Source organism: Rutidosis leptorrhynchoides, chromosome 8 (genome assembly GCF_046630445.1).
Source record: "Rutidosis leptorrhynchoides isolate AG116_Rl617_1_P2 chromosome 8, CSIRO_AGI_Rlap_v1, whole genome shotgun sequence".
Classification (NCBI taxonomy): Eukaryota; Viridiplantae; Streptophyta; class Magnoliopsida; order Asterales; family Asteraceae; genus Rutidosis; species Rutidosis leptorrhynchoides.
Genome location: NC_092340.1, coordinates 13,355,819 through 13,381,403, shown reverse-complemented (window position 1 = coordinate 13,381,403; position 25,585 = coordinate 13,355,819). Strand labels below are relative to the sequence as shown.

The window sequence follows — 25,585 nt, the reverse complement described above, 5'->3', positions numbered from 1 at the left end:
TTCCACCTAATCAAACAATCAGCATAACATTAATATAAGAAGAAAAATAATTAGTAAACATGAAAATTTAAATCCTCTTTATCAAGATACAATTCCATATTTCATCTAAAAGTCTTGATTAATAAATTGGCTTCAAACACTAATCCCTTAACGGAGAAGTTCAACGATTGACAAATGAAGATGATTATTGTGAAGGATAATCTGAAATAGAAAACCTAATAATTTAAAATCACAAGAAAACACAAATCGATTTCATCTATACGTTTGTCAACCGATGAATATTAAAACACGCGTTTACTTACATACCTGGTTAGACATAATCGATGAAGGAATTTGAGAAGATGAGCTGTTCTTATGGCGATGGTTATTTGGTTTATCGATCGCATATGATTGATTCAGGATGCGTAACAATGATCGATCAATTAGGATGCCCTAATTGATGAACATGAAGGAACAGATTGTTTGAATGAGAGATTGGAAGAGGTTTTTTGATGGAACGTAAAACTGATCTAGGGTTTCCACATGAATTGGATCGACAATAGCAGAGTTTGTGGTTTAGGGTTGTAACGTAAAGGATGTAGAAGACAGAAACGCATTCGATTGATTTATAGGTTTTAGGTTTTGATCCATCGCCGGTATAGATGGTGTGTGGTTTCAATTTTGAAGATAGAGGGTAAATGACAGACGGTTTGTTTTGAAGAGAGAGGCCACCATTGCCGAATGTTTAAACTGACACGTGTCGTCATTTGAGGGTAATTAAGAGCACCAATAAGAGGTTAACAGGTGGATTATCCTAATTAAGTATTGATGACACATGGCATAAGCCTTGTGCTGTATATTATGTGATAGAAGATAACAGATAGATAGATAGATAGATAGATAGATAGATAGATACAAGATTTAATACACCCCCGCAGTTGGAACGGGAGTCAAGGAACGAACATTTAAACTGGATTTGAATTCAGTAAATAATCGTGTAAGAAGTCCCTTAGTAAAAATATCTGCATATTGAGAAGAATAAGGGACGTGAAGCACACGAACAGTGCCTGTAGCAACCTTGTCATGCACGAAATGTATGTCGATCTCAATATATTTTGTGCGTTGATGTTGTACCGGGTTGGTAGAGAGGTAAACTGCACTCACATTATCACAATAAACTAAGGTAGCATGAGAGAGCGGAGAGTGAAGCTCGCGAAGTAAGTTCCGTATCCAACATGTCTCGGCAACAGCATTGGCAACCGCTCGGTATTCAGCTTCAGTACTTGAGCGGGAGACGGTTGCCTGTCTTTTAGAAGACCAAGATAAAAGATTATCACTAAGGAATACACAATATCCTGATGTAGAGCGACGAGTGTCAGGACAACCTCCCCAATCTGCATCAGAGTAAGCAATGAGTTTCATGGTAGATGACGAAAAAATTTGAAGCCCATTATCAACTGTCCCACGAACATAACGCAACAAGCGTTTAAGATCACTAAAGTGGGGTTCTCGTGGGTCATGCATGAACAAACACAACTGTTGAACCGCATACGTAACGTCAGGACGAGTAAAGGTCAAATACTGAAGAGCGCCTGCTAAGCTGCGGTATAAAGTGGGATCCGTGACTGGAGGCCCATTAGGTCCAAGTTTGGACTGAGTATCAACAGGAGTGCTGCAAGGCTTACAATTAGACATATCAGCCCGATCCAAAATATCAAGTGCATATTTCCGTTGAAATAGAAACATGCCCTGTGAAGTACGCGTGGCAGAAATCCCCAAAAAATAATTAAGTGGTCCCAGATCTGTCATGGCAAATTCTTTGCCAAGTGAAGAAATAATCTTCCTCAAAAGAGTAGTGGAGGAAGCCATGAGAATAATGTCATCAACATATAGTAGTAAATACGCTACACTTGCCCCTTGCCTATTAGTTTCTGTTTCCATTTGGTAGTTTTTTTATCGTTGTTGATACCGGCAAGACCCAGAGTGAAGTATCGCATCGACTGTGAGTAAATCCAACATGTAAAGCATACTGAGCAGATCATTAGAACTAAGCTCGAGGAGCTTGTTTGAGACCATATAGAGATTTACGAAGACGACAAACATAATCAGGGTTACATGAATCATGAAAACTCGGAGGTTGGTGCATATATACAGTCTCAGAAAGATCTCCGTGTAAAAATGCATTCTTGACGTCAAGTTGGTGAATAGGCCAACGTCGAGAAACAGAGAGACTCAGAACAGTCCGAATAGTCGCGGGTTTAACCATGGGACTAAATGTCTCACCACAATCGATACCTGGTCGCTGACTTTTTCCATTAGCAACCAATCGAGCTTTGAACCTGTCTAAAGAACCATCATAGCGTAACTTACGTTTAAATAACCACATAGATCTTACAATATTCACTCTCGAAGGCCGCGGAACCAAAACCCAAGTACCATTCTTAATCAAAGCATTATATTCATCGACCATTGCCTGTTTCCAGTTTGGGTCAGTAAGGGCTTGGATATGTGATTTTGGAATGTCAGGTGGAGTGGTAACATGTAAGTTTAGGAGAGAGATGGGTTTAGAAATTCCGAATTTGGCATGGGTGAGCATGGGATGGTGGTTCTGGGTGGTGGAGGAAGAGGTGACCGGACCAGTCGGATCAGGAGAAAGAGGCGCTTCGACATTGGTAGAGGTCGAAGGTGGAGGAGACATGGGTAAGTCTGACGGTGTGGATGTAGTGGTAGGCGTAGGACTATTCGGAGTAGGTGGACTCGGAGGTTCATGATGATTGATGTTATGCGAGGTGTATACGAAATAGTTATATTTTTACTACGAAATACTATTAAATACGATACAATTTTACACAAGTTATTTATTTATTATTAGAGTGGATATACCTAAACCTTGCTACAACACTATAGGCAGTGTACCTAATCGTACAGTAGTGTAGTTTTTAGTAAGTCCGGTTAGTTCCGCAGGGAGCTAGCCAAGTTTAACGCTATATTTTTAAACTATATTTATATCAATATATATAAGTAATATTATTATTATTATAAAAGGGAGTTTTTACCATTTAATGATCGGTTTGTCGATTTTAAAACTTAAATCACAATTAAAACTTAATGTAAAATATTAAATATACAAATGACTTAATTTAAAGCGTAAATAAAATTGCGATAATTAAAAAGTACGATAATTAAAAAGTGCGATAAATAAAATGACAGTAAATAAAAGTGCGATGAGATATAAAATAAAGGAATTATGCTTATTTAAACTTTCGTAATCATGATGTTTGACGTGTTGATTTTTAATTTATTACCATGGGTTAATTGTCCTTTGTCCTGGATTATTCGATATGTCCATCTGGTTTTTGTCCATAACAGTCCATCAGTCATAAATATAAAGTGCGAGTGTCCTCGTCAAATTATCCTTATACCCGAAGTCAAATATTCCAACTAATTGGGGACTTAAACTGTAATAAGGTTTTAATACATTGTTAATGATTACACCAGGTTATCGACTGTGTGCAATCTAAGGTTTTAATACTTTATTATCAATTACACCAAGTGTCCTTGTATGTAATCCACCCATGTTTTAATGAGTCCATTGACTATTAATCCATCCCCGTGTCCGGTTAAATGAACGATTATTAGTATTTATAAATATCCCGCCCATCGTGTCCGATCGAGTGTATATGGTTATTTATAATTACCTCAAATTGTAAATCTCTATATTAAATTAACAAACTATCATTTAGTTAAACAAATATAAAGCCCATTAATAGCCCATAGTCCAATTTTCACAAGTGTCGGTCTTTTGTCCAAACCCCAATTATGGTACAAAGCCCAATAACCTCGTCTTTAATATTTAGCCCAACATCACGATTACTTCGATTTAAATAAGCATAATAATAACTTAGCTACGAGACATTAATTTAAAAAGGTTGAACATAACTTACAATGAGTATTAATAGCGTAGCGTTACACGAACAGAATTTCGACTTACAAACTTAAAATATTCGCTAACATAACCTTATTATTATTAATCTTAAATTAAAATTATAAATATAAATATATATATATATATATATATATATGTGTGTATATATATATATATATATATATATATAATATATATATATATATATATATATATATATATATATATATATATATATATATATATATATATATATATATATATATATATATATATATATATATATATTTGTGAAAGAGAGATTAGAAAAAGATGTGTTATATTTCGGCCAGAACTCGTGCATTTTATAGAATGTGAACTGCTACAGTGACTCATGCGACCACATGAGTTTTCTTCTTCCAGGCCATGCGGTCGCATGGCCGTCATTTCCTGGTCACAATGAGTTGTTTTCTAGTCTGCCGACACTTATAAATATATATATAATATATATAATTTTTATATATTTATATATATATTATATTATATACATGTGCATAGTTGACTTGTAATTTTAGGTCCGTTGCGTCGCGCATTGTTAGTTGGCCCAGGCTCCGGTTCCGGATTTTCGAACGTCCTTTCGTACTATTTAATATCTTGTACTTTGCGTTTTACGTCTTGTACTCTTGTAACTTTTAGACGTTTCTTATCAATAAATTGAACCTCTTGGATTGTACTTTGTACTTTTTAGCTTTTTGGTCGTTTGCGTCTTCAAATCGACGAATCTGTCTTTTGTCTTCACCTTTTAATATTTAAATGAATATCACTTGTAAATAGAACAATTGCAACTAAAAGCTTGTCTTTCTTGAGGGATAATGCTATGAAATATATGTTCATTTTAGCATTATCAAATATTCCCACACTTGAGCGTTGCTTGTCCTCAAGCAATATAGAACTTGAATATAACTTTACTAGAATCACTTCTTTATTCTTCACACTTTGTACATCAGTAATTTTAATACGGCGGTATGAACAATGGTAGTAACGATGTGGTTTACAGTCCCACATGACTATAAAAATTTAGATCCTTTAGTTATTTGGATCTTTATGAAAACATTTGATCTTTTGAAAATTCAATCTAGCTTTTACCCTAGATAAGTTTTCCGGAATAACCCTTCACCGGTGTTTGCAAAATGTTTGTGGGTTTTGTGGGTTTCAGATTTAAAAATTTTAGCTTAAAAACTTGCGGTTTTGTGTCACCCACTTGCTAACCTTATATTGGGAAAGCAACACGTCCAGTTTACTTGATCCGTATATTACCTTTTGGTAAACTACGGTCCGGTTGTAAAGGAAAGCGTTGAACAAGCAACTGTTAAGGCAATGTCCCGTGACATGCTTTTGATTATGGTCTATCTCGTGTCGGATGCAATTACTATCCTTTGTAGGAGCAATAGTAAAGATCACCCTATAGTTTTTCGGTCTGGCACAAGGTCCTTTCTTCGACCATGCTATGCAACCACCGTTCTTACGGTTTGTAACGACCCAGATTTTTCCGCTAATATATGTAAGATTAATATTTACATAATTAAATGTTTCCAACATGTTAAGAAATCAAACTCATTAAGATTTGGTTATTTGAAATGAATTTTATACAAATGTTTGAACACCCAGTCTGTCTGACGATTCACGAACGTCATAACTCGAAATAATTATATAATGATGTATATATGGATATATATATATACCTATGATTTGATGAAATGATATTTAAGTATCTCATTACATATAATAACAATTGGTTATATACATAAAATGAGATTACTAACTTAAAGACTTCAAGACTATATACATATATACGTAACGATTATCGTTGTAATAACGTCTTAATATTTATATATCGTATTAAGATATATTAACACACTATGTTATCATGATAATATAACAATTTAACATCCCATTAGATATAATAACAATGGGATTAATTACATTTAACAAAGTCGTTAACCTAAGGGTTTCGAAACAACACTTACATGTAACGACTAACGATGACTTAACGACTCAGTTAAATATATATACATGTAATGTATTATGATGTATTTATACACTTTTGAAAGACTTCAAGACACATATCAAAGTACTTCTAGTTAACAAAAATGCTTACAATTACATTCTCATTCATTTTCATCAAAAATTCTACTCGTACATGTATGGTATTGTACTCGTATAATACGCAGCTTCTAGATGTATTTACTATTCATATATACTAATAAAAATCTGCTCCTTAGCAGCCTTAAATGATTAAGGATCATGTGGGAACCATCATTTGTCAACTTGCATGAATTATTTAGCAAGAAAACAAACTTAAGTATCTTTTTTTCTTTATAAAATGTAAAAAACCTATTCATGAATGCACACCATTTTTTCACTCCATTTTTTCATACTTACACTCCAATTTCTCTCTCAAAATACTCCTAACATTATACTTGATCATCTCCAAGCATTTTCACCATCTTTTAGCTTCAATTACAAGTTTTAATCATCATAAAAACAACCATCTTTCAAGAACACTTCAAGAATCATATCAAGTCTTCATGACTACTTCCAAGCTTTCTAATCCATTCCAACTCATCATCTAAGATCAAGAAACCTTTGTTATTTACAGTAGGTTATCTTTCTTATTCAAGGTAATATTCATATTCAAACTTTGATTCAATTTCTATAACTATAACAATCTTATTTCAAGTGGAAATCTTACTTGAACTTATTTTCGTGTCATTATTCTACTTCAAGAACTTTCAAGCCATCCAAGGATCCTTTGAAGCTAGATCTATTTTTCTCATTTCCAGTAGGTTTATCCAGAAAAATTGAGGTAGTAATGATGTTCATAACATCATTCGATTCATCCTTATAAAACTATCTTATTCAAAGAGCTAAACTTGTAATCACTAGAACATAGTTTAGTTAATTCTAAACTTGTTCGCAAACAAAGTTAATCCTTCTAACTTAACTTTTAAAATCAATTAAACACATGTTCTATATCTATATGATATGCTAACTTAATGATTTAAAACTTGGAAACACGAAGAACACCGTAAAACCGGATATACGCCATCGTAGTACAACCGGGGGCTGTTTTGGTTTGGATAATTAAAAACTATGAAAAAAATTTGATTTAAAAGCTATACTTCTGGGAAAATGATTTTTCTTATGAATATGAAACTATATCCAAAAATCATGGTTAAACTCAAAGTGAAAGTTTGTTTTTCAAAATAGTCATCAAGATGTCGTTCTTTCGACGGAAATGACTACCTCTTTCAAAAACGACTTGTAACTTATATTTCCGACTATAAACCTATACTTTTTCTGTTTAGTTTCATAAAGTTAAGTTCAATATGAAACCTTAGCCACTTAAATCACTCAAAACGGATTTGAAACGAAGAAATGACGGGTAAAACAAAATTGGTAAAAACTACTCATTTTAGCTACGTGAAAATTTGTAAGAAATCTATTCTAACCATAACTTAATCAACTTATATTGTATATTATGTAATCTTGAGATACCATAGACACGTATACAATGTTTCGACCTATCATGTCGACCCATCTATATATATATATTGCGGAACAACCATAGACACTCTATATGCAAATGTTGGAGTTAGCTATACAGGGTTGAGGTTGATTCCAAAATATATATATAGTTTGAGTTGTGATCAATACTGAGATATGTATACACTGGGTCGTGGATTGATTCAAGATATATATTAAGTTATTCATGTACGACAAATTATGGACTACTAACATTGGACTGCTAACTGGACAACTAAAATCATCAACACGTAATAAAGAAAATATTGTGAATATATTTCGATCATATTTTAATATATGTATATATTGTTATAGGTTCATAAATCAACCCGTGGCCAAGTCTAATTCTCGACGAATTAGTAATCTGTGAAAGTGAGTTATAGTCCCATTTTTACTATCTAAATTATTTTGGGATGAGAATACATGCAAATTTATAAATGTTTTACAAAATAAGCACAAGTTCATGAAACTACATTCTACGACTGTTTTGTTATACCGGATATCTGTACTTATTATTATTATGCTTGGTAACCTAAGAATTAGTGAAAAACACTAATTAACGCGAATCCTAAAGGTAGATCTACGGGCACCAACCACCCCCATTTTCGAATAGTGGAAATGCTTTAGTACTTCGAAGGGTTCTTGTCATACATTTAAATATTGGAATGTATGATGCCAGATATCTTAAGCGCTCTATGTTAAGGTTGGTTACCAGGCGACTCATCGTATGAATGATTTTTGCAGTTGTAATGATCATGCGCATTTAATTAAATGAAATCTTGTGGCTTATTAAATGTTATGATTTTTATATAGAAATTAAACCTATGACTCACCAACATTTTTGTTGACGTTTTAAGCATGTTTATTCTCAGGTGAATATTAAAAACGCTTCCGCTATCGTATGCCAACCCAAGGCCAAGATTTGGAGTCGGCATAATTGTTTATATTGTTTAAACTTGCATTCGGAGTATTTGTTGTAATATATTTGATCATATTGTAATGAGTTATGTAAAAACTTATTTATTTGAGGAGATTGTCTTTGATAGACAATCTAAATTATGTCATTAAGACCTTTATTCAATAATAAAGGTTATGGTTGTTTTTAAAAACGAATGCAAGATTTGAAAAACGTCTCATATAGAGGTCAAAACCTCGCAAAGAAACCAATTAATATGAAACGTTTATAATTAATATGAACGGGGCATTTCAGTTGGTATCCGAGCGTTGGTCTTAGAGAATCAGAAAATTTTTCATTAGTGTGTCTAACTGATTTTTGATGCATTAGTGAGTCTGAACTTCGACCGTAATTATTTTAAAAATGATTGCTTAATATAATTGTTGTAAACATAAGATTATTAACATATAAATATTATAAGATATATCATTCTCTTAACGTGACTGCTATTATGTGATAGATGACTTCATCCGATCATATAAGCATCTCTAGTGATTCAGATTTCATTTACTTATCAAGTGATTCGGAGGCTGAGTCAAAGCGTACGACTTATGAACTAACGGAAAAGTTAACTTTTGGTGCTACCATTAAAGTGGAAAATTGTTGGGAAAATTGGGAAGATTCACAATTTCCAGTAGAGGTTCCAGAAGAGGATCCAGAAGAAGATCCCGAAGAGGAACCCGAAGAAGAGGATCCTGAAGAAGTTGTGGAAATTACCAAACCACAACGTGATTTGGGAAAATCTTTGGCTGTTATACCCGATCCCAAACCCGATGAACCTATTATGACCCAAAATGTTTGTGATCATCCACCTGAACCACCTAAGAGACCAGTTTATAAAATGACCGCTCGTATAATGACTGTTGGTTTTGCCCCCAAACAATTAGCCGAAAGAACCAATTGGGAGGAATTGGAAAAAGAACTATCCAAACGAAAATCCAAACGTTTGGCCGAGAAAGAAACAACGTCAACATCTAAGAAATCTCGCCGTTCTTGAACCATCGCCAGCTATCCTGTATTCCATGCATTGTATAATATGTATTATATTGTGTGTTTAAGTTTATAAGAAAATCCGCAATGTATTTTTCCTTATGATTGTATAATAATAAGAATAAGCATGGAAGGTTTATTATTATTATTACAACTTATTATTACGTAGTAACGTAATAAATTACCATAGTTTTTCATATTAGAATTTTAGTAGTTAATTTGTGTGTTAGCTGCTAAGTATGAACATTATTATAGTTATAAAACGCTAATATGAAGAAAAAGCTTTTATAATAATAAGTTCATATTAAGCTACAAAATACTTTTTGCGTACTACTAAAATTCTATATGATTAACTCAGTCGGGTATTTTTGAAGGAAATGGCTCCTCCAGCTACTAGACAATAACAATTGAACACAGAAGAACTTCAAGCTTTCACTGCAAATATGGCTGCAGTGGTGAATACAATGAACAACAATAACCAATCGGGTTCCAGCAGTGGAGGAAACAATGGCAACCGGGTAGGATGTTCCTACAAAGCTTTTATGGCCTGCAAACCCAATGAGTTTGAAGGAACTGAAGGACCCGTTGGACTAAAGCGGTGGACATAGAAGGTTGAAGCCGTGTTCGCATTCAGAAACTGCGCAGAAGAGGATAAAGTTAAGTATGCCACACATACTTTCAGGGGTACTGCTTTGACATGGTGGAATACCTACATGGATTACGTAGGACAGAATACCGCCTACGCACTTCCATGGTCCGCTTTCAAGCACATGATGACGGAAGATGTAGTGACCCGAACTTTTCCATGTTTATATATATTAATTGAGATTGATATTTACATGATTAAATGTTTCCAACATGTTAAGCAATCAAACTTGTTAAGACTTGATTAATTGAAATATGTTTCATATAGACAATTGACCACCCAAGTTGACCGGTGATTCACGAACGTTAAAACTTGTAAAAACTATATGATGACATATATATGGTTATATATATAGTTAACATGATATTATGATAAGTAAACATATCATTAATTATATTAACAATGAACTACATATGTAAAAACAAGACTACTAACTTAATGATTTTGAAACGAGACATATATGTAACGATTATCGTTGTAACGACATTTAATGTATATATATATCATATTAAGAGATATTCGTACATCATAATATCATGATAATATAATAATTTAAAATCTCTTTTGATATTATAAACATTGGGTTAACAACATTTAACAAGATCGTTAACCTAAAGGTTTCAAAACAACATTTACATGTAACGACTAACGATGACTTAACGACTCAGTTAAAATGTATATACATGTAGTGTTTTAATATGTATTCATACACTTTTGAAAGACTTCAAGACACTTATCAAAATACTTCTACTTAACAAAAATGCTTACAATTACATCCTCGTTCAGTTTCATCAACAATTCTACTCGTATGCACCCGTATTCGTACTCGTACAATACACAGCTTTTAGATGTATGTACTATTGGTATATACACTCCAATGATCAGCTCTTAGCAGCCCATGTGAGTCACCTAACACATGTGGGAACCATCATTTGGAAACTAGCATGAAATATCTCATAAAATTACAAAAATATGAGTAATCATTCATGACTTATTTACATGAAAACAAAATTACATATCCTTTATATCTAATCCATACACCAACGACCAAAAACACCTACAAACACTTTCATTCTTCAATTTTCTTCATCTAATTGATCTCTCTCAAGTTCTATCTTCAAGTTCTAAGTGTTCTTCATAAATTCCAAAAGTTCTAGTTTCATAAAATCAAGAATACTTTCAAGTTTGCTAGCTCACTTCCAATCTTGTAAGGTGATCATCCAACCTCAAGAAATCTTTGTTTCTTACAGTAGCTTATCATTCTAATATAAGGTAATAATCATATTCAAACTTTGGTTCAATTTCTATAACTATAACAATCTTATTTCAAGTGATGATCTTACTTGAACTTGTTTTCGTGTCATGATTCTGCTTCAAGAACTTCGAGCCATCCAAGGATCCATTGAAGCTAGATCCATTTTTCACTTTTCCAGTAGGTTTATCCAAGGAACTTAAGGTATTAATTATGTTCATAACATCATTCGATTCATACATATAAAGCTATCTTATTCGAAGGTTTAAACTTGTAATCACTAGAACATAGTTTAGTTAATTCTAAACTTGTTCGCAAAAAAAAGTTAATCCTTCTAACTTGACTTTTAAAATCAACTAAACACATGTTCTATATCTGTATGATATGCTAACTTAATGATTTAAAATCTGGAAACACGAAAAACACCGTAAAACCGGATTTACGCCGTCGTAGTAACACCGCGGGCTGTTTTGGGTTAGTTAATTAAAAACTATGATAAACTTTGATTTAAAAGTTGTTATTCTGAGAAAATGATTTTTATTATGAACATGAAACTATATCCAAAAATTATGGTTAAACTCAAAGTGGAAGTATGTTTTCTAAAATGGTCATCTAGACGTCGTTCTTTCGACTGAAATGACTACCTTTACAAAAATGACTTGTAACTTATTTTTCCGACTATAAACCTATACTTTTTCTGTTTAGATTCATAAAATAGAGTTCAATATGAAACCATAGCAATTTGATTCACTCAAAACGGATTTAAAATGAAGAAGTTATGGGTAAAACAAGATTGGAAATTTTTTCTCATTTTAGCTACGTGAAAATTGGTAACAAATCTATTCTAACCATAACTTAATCAACTTGTATTGTATATTATGTAATCTTGAGATACCATAGACACGTATACAATGTTTCGACCTATCATGTCGACACATCTATATATATTTCGGAACAACCATAGACACTCTATATGTGAATGTTGGAGTTAGCTATACAGGGTTGAGGTTGATTCCAAAATATATATAGTTTGAGTTGTGATCAATACTGAGATACGTATACACTGGGTCGTGGATTGATTCAAGATAATATTTATCGATTTATTTCTGTATATCTAACTGTGGACAACTAGTTGTAGGTTACTAACGAGGACAGCTGACTTAATAAACTTAAAACATCAAAATATATTAAAAGTGTTGTAAATATATTTTGAACATACCTTGATATATATGTATATATTGTTATAGGTTCGTGAATCAACCAGTGGCCAAGTCTTACTTCCCGACGAAGTAAAAATCTGTGAAAGTGAGTTATAGTCCCACTTTTAAAAATCTAATATTTTTGGGATGAGAATACATGCAGGTTTTATAAATGATTTACAAAATAGACACAAGTACGTGAAACTACATTCTATGGTTGAATTATCGAAATCGAATATGCCCCTTTTTATTAAGTCTGGTAATCTAAGAATTAGGGAACAGACACCCTAATTGACACGAATCCTAAAGATAGATCTATTGGGCCTAACAAGTCCCATCCAAAGTATCGGATGCTTTAGTACTTCGAAATTTATATCATATCCGAAGGGTGTCCCGGAATGATGGGGATATTCTTATATATGCATCTTGTTAATGTCGGTTACCAGGTGTTCACCATATGAATGATTTTTATCTCTATGTATGAGATGTGTATTGAAATATGAAATCTTGTGGTCTATTGTTACGATTTGATATATATAGGTTAAACCTATAACTCACCAACATTTTTGTTGACGTTTTAAGCATGTTTATTCTCAGGTGATTATTAAGAGCTTCCGCTGTCGCATACTTAAATAAGGACAAGATTTGGAGTCCATGCTTGTATGATATTGTGTAAAAACTGAATTCAAGAAACTTATTTTGTTGTAACATATTTGTATTGTAAACCATTATGTAATGGTCGTGTGTAAACAGGATATTTTTGATTATCATTATTTGATAATCTACGTAAAGCTTTTTAAACCTTTATTGATGAAATAAAGGTTATGGTTTGTTTTAAAATGAATGCAGTCTTTGAAAAACGTCTCATATAGAGGTCAAAACCTCGCAACGAAATCAATTAATATGGAACGTTTTTAATCAATAAGAACGGGACATTTCAGTTGGTATCCGAGCGTTGGTCTTAGAGAACCAGAATTTTGCATTAGTGTGTCTTATCGAGTTTGTTAGGATGCATTAGTGAGTCTGGACTTCGACCGTGTTTACTTGAAAAATGATTGCTTAACAAATTTTGTTGGAAACTATATATTTTTAACATGTGAATATTATGTGATATATTAATCTCTTAACGCGTTTGATATTATGTGATAGATGTCTACCTCTAGAACAAGTCCCATTGACTCACCTAATAATAATGAAGAGTCAAATGTAAATTGGAATGATTCGTGGACTGATTCACAAGTTCCCGAAGAGGAACCGGAAGAAGAGTCAGAACCGGAAGAAGAATCGGAACCGGAAGAAGAATCGGAACCGGATGAAGAAATAGAACCGGTGGGGAAAATAATAAAACGATTAAGTAAAAGAAAATCCTCAACCAACCGACCAAGGTTAATTATGGTCAATGGTGTTTCCGCCAAGGAAGCAAAATATTGGGAGGATTACCAATTCTCCGATGAATCGGATTCCGACGAGAATTCCGATGATGTTATAGAAATTACCCCAACTGAATTTAAAAAGGCAAAAGAAAATAATAAGGGAAAGGGCATAAAAATAGAGAAATCTAATTCCAACCCCGATGAACTTTATATGTATCATCAACACCCGTATTTCTTAAGTTGTGACAATAACCCGGGAACCTCTAAACCACAGGGTTTTTCTAAACCAATGTGGAAAACGACGGCTCGTATTAGGGGAACATCATATATCCCTAGAAACTTGTCAAAACGAACCAAAACTGAAGAAGAAGAAGAAACGAGCGAGTCGGAATAAGATAGTTGTATTCGTGTGGTGTAATATATGTAATATAGTGTGCTTATGCTTTATGATATATGTAAAAATTGCTTGTATTAATAAGTATTTTTTTATGAATCTAACTCTTGTCTATTTTACAGTATAAAAACACAAAATGGATAGACAACCCAATATTTTAAGAGACCTACCCGGAGACATGATTGAAGAAATCTTGTCTAGAGTCGGTCAGAATTCCTCGGCACAACTATTTAAGGCGAGATCAGTTTGTAAGACATTCGAAGAACGTTCCAAGAATGCCTTGGTTTATAAAAGGCTTTCGTTCGAAAGATGGGGGATATCACATTGGGAAATCCATAAGTTACGATGTGTTTACTTTGACGCATATATTGCGGGGAACCCAAATGCTATTTTACGCAATGGGTTAAGAAATTATTTTGACTCAATATATCCGAATATTGGACTTCGTGATTTAGAAAAAGCGGCTAACATGCAACATAAAGAAGCATGTTATGCTTACGGATTAGTAATGTTCGCTTCTCACAAAAGTGAGAACAAGAACATCGGGCTACAACTATTAAACAAAACGTTCTCACAAGTGACGGAGTCGGTAATTGGGGTAAGAAATGAGGTTGTTAGATTGTTACGGGACTGTTGGACATTACGTAACCCTCGTCCCTTTGACGACGTTACAACACGCTGTCTTATCAACGGCCATAATGGTTATGTTCCACAAAACCAAGGATGGGAAGTAATCCTAGTAAAACCAGAATGCATGACTTGTTTCTGGACGTATGAATTACGTGTCTTTATTGCCTTTGCTGAACAACTTGTGTACTAGCTAGAATTATCTTCACAACCATCTTGTATCAAATTTATTGTGTGCTATATTTCATGCTATATGTAAAATAAGCGGTATTGTAAGTTTGTAAAATATTGTGTAAAAGTTTGAACGCGAAATATTATTATAATCAGTTTTCATATAGAATTGTAGTAGTTGAATTGTATATTAGCTACTAAGTATGAACTTAACGGGTAGGTACTACCCGAATTTAAACTTATAAAACGCTAATATGAAGAAAAAGCTTTTATAAATGAGTTCATATTATGCTACGAAATACTATTAACTACTCTTAATATTCTGTATGATTAACTTGTTCCATTTGACTATTTTGAAGGAAATGGCACCGACTACTCGACACACCGTGAATATGAATGAAGAGGAATTCCGTACTTTTCTAGCTTCAAACATAGCCGCAGTACAGGCTGCGCTACATACCAACAATAACCTTGGATCTAGCAGTACAGGAAATCGTGTAGGATGCACCTACAAAGAATTCACTGCCTGCAAACCTTTGGAATTTGATGGAACCGAAGGACCGATCGGATTGAAACGGTGGACCGAGAAGGTCGAATCGGTGTTTGCCATAAGTAAGTGTACTGAAGAGGACAAAGTGAAGTATGCTACGCATACCTTCACAGGTTCTGCGTTAACATGGTGGAATACCTATCTAGAGCAAGTGGGACAAGACGATGCGTACGCACTACCGTGGTCAGCATTCAAGCACTTGATGAACGAGAAGTACCGTCCCAGAACCGAGGTTAATAAGCTCAAGACAGAACTTAGAGGGTTACGAACCCAAGGATTTGATATTACCACATACGAAAGACGATTCACAGAATTGTGCCTATTATGTCCGGGAGCATTCGAAGATGAGGAAGAGAAGATCGACGCTTTTGTGAAAGGATTACCGGAAAGAATCCAAGAAGATATAAGTTCACACGAGCCCGCCTCCATACAACAGGCATGTAGAATGGCTCACAAACTAGTGAACCAGATTGAAGAAAGAATTAAAGAACAGACTGCTGAAGAGGCCAATGTGAAGCAAGTCAAAAGAAAGTGGGAGGAAAACGGTGATAAGAATCACCAATACAACAACAACAGCAATTACAACAATAATCGCAACAATTATCCCAACAATCGCAACATCAATCGCAACTACAACAAACGGCCCAACAACAACAACAACAACAACAACTACAACAATCATCCCAACAACAATAACAACCGCAACAACAACAACAATCAGAAGCAGCTATGCCAAAGGTGTGAAAAGTATCACTCGGGGTTCTGCACCAAATTTTGCAACAAGTGTAAAAGAAATGGTCATAGCGCGGCGAAATGTGAGGTCTACGGACCAGGGGTTAATAGAACGAAAGGAACAAATGGTGTCGGAACGAGTAATGGAGGAGCAAGTAGTGTCGGAGCAAGTTATGCCAATGTAGTTTGTTATAAATGTGGAAAACCGGGCCACATTATTAGAAATTGCCCGAACCAGGAGAACACGAATGGACAAGGCCGCGGAAGAGTTTTCAATATTAATGCGGCAGAGGCACAGGAAGACCCGGAGCTTGTTATGGGTACGTTTCTTATTGACAATAAATCTGCTTACGTTTTATTTGATTCGGGTGCGGATAGAAGCTATATGAGTAGAGATTTTTGTGCTAAATTAAGTTGTCCATTGACGCCTTTGGATAGTAAATTTTTACTCGAATTAGCAAATGATAAATTAATTTCAGCAGATAATATATGTCGGAATCGAGAAATTAAACTGGTTAGCGAAACATTTAAGATTGATTTGATACCAGTAGAGTTAGGGAGTTTTGATGTGATAATCGGTATTGACTGGTTGAAAGAAGTGAAAGCAGAGATCGTTTGTTACAAAAATGCAATTCGCATTATACGAGAAAAAGGAAAACCCTTAATGGTGTACGGAGAAAAGGGCAACACGAAGCTACATCTTATTAGTAATTTGAAGGCACAAAAACTAATAAGAAAAGGTTGCTATGCTGTTCTAGCACACGTCGAGAAAGTACAAACTGAAGAAAAGAGCATCAATGATGTTCCCGTCGCAAAAGAATTTCCCGATGTATTTCCGAAAGAATTACCGGGATTACCCCCACATCGATCCGTTGAATTTCAAATAGATCTTGTACCAGGAGCTGCACCAATAGCTTGTGCTCCTTACAGACTCGCACCCAGCGAGATGAAAGAACTGCAAAGCCAATTACAAGAACTTTTAGAGCGTGGTTTCATTCGACCAAGCACATCACCGTGGGGAGCTCCTGTTTTGTTTGTCAAGAAGAAAGATGGTACATTCAGGTTGTGTATCGACTACCGAGAGTTGAACAAACTTACCATCAAGAATCGCTACCCACTACTGAGAATCGATGACTTATTTGATCAACTACAAGGATCGTCTGTTTATTCAAAGATTGACTTACGTTCCGGGTATCATCAAATGCGGGTGAAAGAAGATGATATTCCAAAGACTGCTTTCAGAACACGTTACGGTCATTACGAGTTTATGGTCATGCCATTTGGTTTAACTAATGCACCAGCTGTGTTCATGGACCTTATGAACCGAGTGTGTGGACCATACCTTGACAAGTTTGTCATTGTTTTCATTGATGACATACTTATTTACTCAAAGAATGACCAAGAACATGGTGAACATTTGAGAAAGGTGTTAGAAGTATTGAGGAAGGAAGAATTGTACGCTAAGTTTTCAAAGTGTGCATTTTGGTTGGAAGAAGTTCAATTCCTCGGTCACATAGTGAACAAAGAAGGTATTAAGGTGGATCCGGCAAAGATAGAAACTGTTGAAAAGTGGGAAACCCCGAAAACTCCGAAACACATACGCCAGTTTTTAGGACTAGCTGGTTACTACAGAAGGTTCATCCAAGACTTTTCCAGAATAGCAAAACCCTTGACTGCATTAACGCATAAAGGGAAGAAATTTGAATGGAATGATGAACAAGAGAAAGCGTTTCAGTTATTGAAGAAAAGGCTAACTACGGCACCTATATTGTCATTGCCTGAAGGGAATGATGATTTTGTGATTTATTGTGACGCATCAAAGCAAGGTCTCGGTTGTGTATTAATGCAACGAACGAAGGTGATTGCTTATGCGTCTAGACAATTGAAGATTCACGAACAAAATTATACGACGCATGATTTGGAATTAGGCGCGGTTGTTTTTGCATTAAAGACTTGGAGGCACTACTTATATGGGGTCAAAAGTATTATATATACCGACCACAAAAGTCTTCAACACATATTTAATCAGAAACAACTGAATATGAGGCAGCGTAAGTGGATTGAATTATTGAATGATTACGACTTTGAGATTCGTTACCACCCGGGGAAGGCAAATGTGGTAGCCGATGCCTTGAGCAGGAAGGACAGAGAACCAATTCTAGTAAAATCTATGAATATAATGATTCATAATAACCTTACTACTCAAATAAAGGAGGCGCAACAAGGAGTTTTAAAAGAGGGAAATTTAAAGGATGAAATACCCAAAGGATCGGAGAAGCATCTTAATATTCGGGAAGACGGAACCCTGTATAGGGCTGAAAGGATTTGGGTACCAAAATTTGGAGATATGAGAGAAATGGTACTTAGAGAAGCTCATAAAACCAGATACTCAATACATCCTGGAACGGGGAAGATGTACAAGGATCTTAAGAAACATTTTTGGTGGCCGGGTATGAAAGCCGATGTTGCTAAATACGTAGGAGAATGTTTGACGTGTTCTAAGGTCAAAGCTGAGCATCAGAAACCATCAGGTCTACTTCAACAACCCGAAATCCCGGAATGGAAATGGGAAAACATTACCATGGATTTCATCACTAAATTGCAAAGGACTGCAAGTGGTTTTGATACTATTTGGGTAATAGTTGATCGTCTCACCAAATCAGCACACTTCCTGCCGATAAGAGAAGATGACAAGATGGAGAAGTTAGCACGACTGTATTTGAAGGAAGTCATCTCCAGACATGGAATACCAATCTCTATTATCTCTGATAGGGATGGCAGATTTATTTCAAGATTCTGGCAGACATTACAGCAAGCATTAGGAACTCGTCTAGACATGAGTACTGCCTATCATCCACAAACTGATGGGCAGAGCTAAAGGACGATACAAACGCTTGAAGACATGCTACGAGCATGTGTTATTGATTTCGGAAACAGTTGGGATCGACATCTACCGTTAGCAGAATTTTCCTACAACAACAGCTACCATTCAAGCATTGAGATGGTGCCATTTGAAGCACTTTATGGTAGAAAGTGCAGGTCTCCAATTTGTTGGAGTGAAGTGGGGGATAGACAGATTACGGGTCCGGAGATTATACAAGAAACTACCGAGAAGATCATCCAAATTCAACAACGGTTGAAAACCGCCCAAAGTCGACAAAAGAGCTACGCTGACATTAAAAGAAAAGATATAGAATTTGAAATTGGAGAGATGGTCATGCTTAAAGTTGTACCTTGGAAAGGCGTTGTTCGATTTGGTAAACGAGGGAAATTAAATCCAAGGTATATTGGACCATTCAAGATATTGATCGTGTCGGACCAGTAGCTTACCGACTTGAGTTACCTCAACAACTCGCGGCTGTACATAACACTTTCCACATCTCGAATTTGAAGAAATGTTTTGCTAAAGAAGATCTCACTATTCCGTTAGATGAAATCCAAATCAACGAAAAACTTCAATTCATCGAAGAACCCGTCGAAATAATGGATCGTGAGGTTAAAAGACTTAAGCAAAACACGATACCAATTGTTAAGGTTCGATGGAATGCTCGTAGAGGACCCGAGTTCACCTGGGAGCGTGAAGATCAGATGAAGAAGAAATACCCGCATCTATTTCCAGAAGATTCGTCAACACCTTCAACAGCTTAAAATTTCGGGACGAAATTTATTTAACGGGTAGGTACTGTAGTGACCCGAACTTTTCCATGTTTATATATATTAATTGAGATTGATATTTACATGATTAAATGTTTCCAACATGTTAAGCAATCAAACTTGTTAAGACTTGATTAATTGAAATATGTTTCATATAGACAATTGACCACCCAAGTTGACCGGTGATTCACGAACGTTAAAACTTGTAAAAACTATATGATGACATATATATGGTTATATATATAGTTAACATGATATTATGATAAGTAAACATATAATTAAGTATATTAACAATGAACTACATATGTAAAAACAAGACTACTAACTTAATGATTTTGAAACGAGACATATATGTAACGATTATCGTTGTAACGACATTTAATGTATATATATCATATTAAGAGATATTCGTACATCATAATATCATGATAATATAATAATTTAAAATCTCTTTTGATATTATAAACATTGGGTTAACAACATTTAACAAGATCGTTAACCTAAAGGTTTCAAAACAACATTTACATGTAACGACTAACGATGACTTAACGACTCAGTTAAAATGTATATACATGTAGTGTTTTAATATGTATTCATACACTTTTGAAAGATTTCAAGACACTTATCAAAATACTTCTACTTAATAAAAATGCTTACAATTACATCCTCGTTCAGTTTCATCAACAATTCTACTCGTATGCACCCGTATTCGTACTCGTACAATACACAGCTTTTAGATGTATGTACTATTGGTATATACACTCCAATGATCAGCTCTTAGCAGCCCATGTGAGTCACCTAACACATGTGGGAACTATCATTTGGCAACTAGCATGAAATATCTCATAAAATTACAAAAATATGAGTAATCATTCATGACTTATTTACATGAAAACAAAATTACATATCCTTTATATCTATCCATACACCAACGACCAAAAACACCTACAAACACTTTCATTCTTCAATTTTCTTCATCTAATTGATCTCTCTCAAGTTCTATCTTCAAGTTCTAAGTGTTCTTCATAAATTCCAAAAGTTCTAGTTTCATAAAATCAAGAATACTTTCAAGTTTGCTAGCTCACTTCCAATCTTGTAAGGTGATCATCCAACCTCAAGAAATCTTTGTTTCTTACAGTAGCTTATCATTCTAATATAAGGTAATAATCATATTCAAACTTTGGTTCAATTTCTATAACTATAACAATCTTATTTCAAGTGATGATCTTACTTGAACTTGTTTTCGTGTCATGATTCTGCTTCAAGAACTTCGAGCCATCCAAAGATCCATTGAAGCTAGATCCATTTTTCTCTTTTCCAGTAGGTTTATCCAAGGAACTTAAGGTAGTAATTATGTTCATAACATCATTCGATTCATACATATAAAGCTATCTTATTCGAAGGTTTAAACTTGTAATCACTAGAACATAGTTTAGTTAATTCTAAACTTGTTCGCAAAAAAAAGTTAATCCTTCTAACTTGACTTTCAAAATCAACTAAACACATGTTCTATATCTGTATGATATGCTAACTTAATGATTTAAAACCTGGAAACACGAAAAACACCGTAAAACCGGATTTACGCCGTCGTAGTAACACCGCGGGCTGTTTTGGGTTAGTTAATTAAAAACTATGATAAACTTTGATTTAAAAGTTGTTATTCTGAGAAAATGATTTTTATTATGAAAATGAAACTATATCCAAAAATTATGGTTAAACTCAAAGTGGAAGTATGTTTTCTAAAATGGTCATCTAGACGTCGTTCTTTCGACTGAAATGACTACCTTTACAAAAACGACTTGTAACTTATTTTTCCGACTATAAACCTATACTTTTTCTATTTAGATTCATAAAATAGAGTTCAATATGAAACCATAGCAATTTGATTCACTCAAAACGGATTTAAAATGAAGAAGTTATGGGTAAAACAAGATTGGAAATTTTTTCTCATTTTAGCTACGTGAAAATTGGTAACAAATCTATTCTAACCATAACTTAATCAACTTGTATTGTATATTATGTAATCTTGAGATACCATAGACACGTATACAATGTTTCGACCTATCATGTCGACACATCTATATATATTTCGGAACAACCATAGACACTCTATATGCGAATGTTGGAGTTAGCTATACAGGGTTGAGGTTGATTCCAAAATATATATAGTTTGAGTTGTGATCAATACTGAGATACGTATACACTGGGTCGTGGATTGATTCAAGATAATATTTATCGATTTATTTCTGTATATCTAACTGTGGACAACTAGTTGTAGGTTACTAACGAGGACAGCTGACTTAATAAACTTAAAACATCAAAATATATTAAAAGTGTTGTAAATATATTTTGAACATACCTTGATATATATGTATATATTGTTATAGGTTCGTGAATCAACCAGTGGCCAAGTCTTACTTCCCGACGAAGTAAAAATCTGTGAAAGTGAGTTATAGTCCCACTTTTAAAAATCTAATATTTTTGGGATGAGAATACATGCAGGTTTTATAAATGATTTACAAAATAGACACAAGTACGTGAAACTACATTCTATGGTTGAATTATCGAAATCGAATATGCCCCTTTTTATTAAGTCTGGTAATCTAAGAATTAGGGAACAGACACCCTAATTGACGCGAATCCTAAAGATAGATCTATTGGGCCTAACAAGTCCCATCCAAAGTATCGGATGCTTTAGTACTTCGAAATTTATATCATATCCGAAGGGTGTCCCAGAATGATGGGGATATTCTTATATATGCATCTTGTTAATGTTGGTTACCAGGTGTTCACCATATGAATGATTTTTATCTCTATGTATGAGATGTGTATTGAAATATGAAATCTTGTGGTCTATTGTTACGATTTGATATATATAGGTTAAACCTATAACTCACCAACATTTTTGTTGACGTTTTAAGCATGTTTATTCTCAGGTGATTATTAAGAGCTTCCGCTGTCGCATACTTAAATAAGGACGAGATTTGGAGTCCATGCTTGTATGATATTGTGTAAAAACTGCATTCAAGAAACTTATTTTGTTGTAACATATTTGTATTGTAAACCATTATGTAATGGTCGTGTGTAAACATGATATTTTTGATTATCATTATTTGATAATCTACGTAAAGCTTTTTAAACCTTTATTGATGAAATAAAGGTTATGGTTTGTTTTAAAATGAATGCAGTCTTTGAAAAACGTCTCATATAGAGGTCAAAACCTCGCAACGAAATCAATTAATATGGAACGTTTTTAATCAATAAGAACGGGACATTTCAGAAGAGTACCGTCCCAGAACCGAAATCAACAAGCTCAAGACAGAGCTTAAAGCACTGACAACCCAAGGGTTAGATGTCACTACCTACGAGCGACGTTTCAATGAACTGGCTTTAATGTGTCCTGGAGCATTTGAGGACGAAGAAGCAAAAATTGAAGCATTCATAAAAGGGTTGCCGGAACGAATCCAAGAGCATGTAGGTGCTAACGATCCTGCAACAATGCAGAAAGCGAGCCGTATAGCCCACAAATTGATAGGCCAAATTACAGGAAGGATAAAGAAAGAAGCGGTCGATGAGGCCATAATGAAATAGGGAAAAAGAAAGTGGGAGGAAAGCAGTGATCAGGGTCACCAGTACAACAACAACAATCAAAACAACAACTACAACAACAATCGTAACCACCCCAACAACAACAATAATCGCAACAACAACAACAACCGCAACAATAACCGCAATAACCATCCCAATAATAATAACAACAACAACAACAATCCCAATCACAACAATAACAACAACAAAAGACTCAACAACAATAACCCTAACAACAACAACAACAACAACAACGATAAAAGGCAAAGAACTATATGCCCCAGGTGTGATACGTTTCATCCGGAATGGTTTTGTAGAGAATTATGTACCAAGTGTAATAGGAATGGCCATATTGCGGCAAAGTGTGAAGTCTACGGACCAAATAGAAACAAAGGAGTAAATAATGCCGGAACAAATAATAACGGCGTTGTTTGCTATGGATGTAGAAAACCGGGCCATACCATAAACCAGTGCAGGAATGGAAATAGGCAAGGCCGTGGGAGAGCCTTCAACATTAATGGGGAGAAAGCACAGGAAGACCCGGAGCTTGTTACGGGTACGTTTCTTATTAACAATACACCTGCTTATGTTTTATTTGATTCGAGTGCCGATAGAAGTTATATGAGTAGAGAATTTTGTGCCAAATTAAATTGCCCATTAACGCCTTTGGATAAAAAGTGTATAGTTGAAGTAGCAAACGGTAAACTAATTTGAAGGTTTTTCGTATGCCTGAGAGACATATTTAATTAATGTGGCTGATATGTTATGATCCAAGTCGGGTCATACCCAATAACAAGCTTACCGACACTTTACAAGTATTTAATCTTAACGGTTGGATCGTTAAATAAATACGCGACACTTGGATTTTAGAAAATCAGTTTTCTAAAATAATATCACTTGAGATAAATTATTTGGATAATTTATATATAATTGTTTATAAGTTTAAATAATTATGTTGTGTTATATTTTATAAAAGGTTTATAAAATATAAAAGTAACAAAACTATTACATGTTTTATATATATGTAGATAACATGTTCATATATTTATTAAGACATGGTTTTATAAAATAAGTAGAGTGCAGAATTTTGGTCTCCAAGACAAGATTCCATACTCTTTTTGTTACTTCCAACATACACAACTACATAGGAGCATGGCATATTACTTGTACCCATGCTTGACCATCATCTTTCAAGTGATATACACATTCTAAGCTAGTAAAAAAACTGAATATTCTGCAGCAAAAAAGGCTGCTAGGCCGTGGCCTTTGTAGCTCAAAGGAGTGTTCACAAATTTTTTTTTACAAGCTCAATTCAAGTGTCATACAAATCCTAACTAATGGCAAGAGTGTTGGGGTTATAGCTTGGGGTATTACACACTTGAGACTTCAAGTTAGAAGTTGCTATTTCATCATCATCTTCATCATCTTGTAACCTCCTAACTTGGAGTAGGTACATCCTTTTACTAGCACTCTTATATTTGTAAGTATATTTCTAGACTTGATCTATTTTGGAATTCATGTTTAAAAGGTTAAACTCATATTAATTTTGTTTATGTAAAATTGCTTCCGCTTCACTTTAAAATCGGGTTTTGACATGCTTGTTAATATAACTTGTTAATATGATGAATTCCAACAATGGTATCTAGAGCCGAGGTCATAGAAATATGCTTCTTGTATTTGGCTTTAAAACCCATTTAGATTACATTCTAGTAACATGCATGAAATTAGAATGTAAAAAAAAATTTGGGTTTTGGGTGGGGTGCTTTTTTGGCCGAATTTTTGGGGCTTCCAAAAGGGTTTGGAGCTTCAAATTTGGTCAAGTTTTGTTGTTTATTATTCTTCACAATCAAGCCTAGACCTTATGTTTGGATGGTTGAATGATTTGGTTGTTTTATTCATTCTTATGGCTTGTAATATTAATTCATTCATTTGGTTTGTAATATTGTAATTATTTTTTGTAATTTGGTGATGTAATTTATTTTATCT

The 25,585-nt window shown here is 34.3% G+C and overlaps 1 protein-coding gene across 1 annotated transcript; it reads right to left on the bottom strand.

Annotated features, from left to right (window-relative positions):
- Window positions 1-900: 900 nt before the first annotated feature.
- LOC139863169 (uncharacterized mitochondrial protein AtMg00810-like) lies at window positions 901-1,920 on the bottom strand. The gene has a single exon (XM_071851816.1). The coding sequence runs from the start codon at window positions 1,918-1,920 to the stop codon at window positions 901-903; it is 1,020 nt and encodes a 339-aa protein (XP_071707917.1).
- Window positions 1,921-25,585: the final 23,665 nt, after the last annotated feature.

Bases quoted from the DNA above. Each gene is read 5' to 3' on its own strand.
- LOC139863169 (XM_071851816.1), bottom strand. From the start codon at position 1,920: ATGGAAACAGAAACTAATAGGCAAGGGGCAAGTGTAGCGTATTTACTA.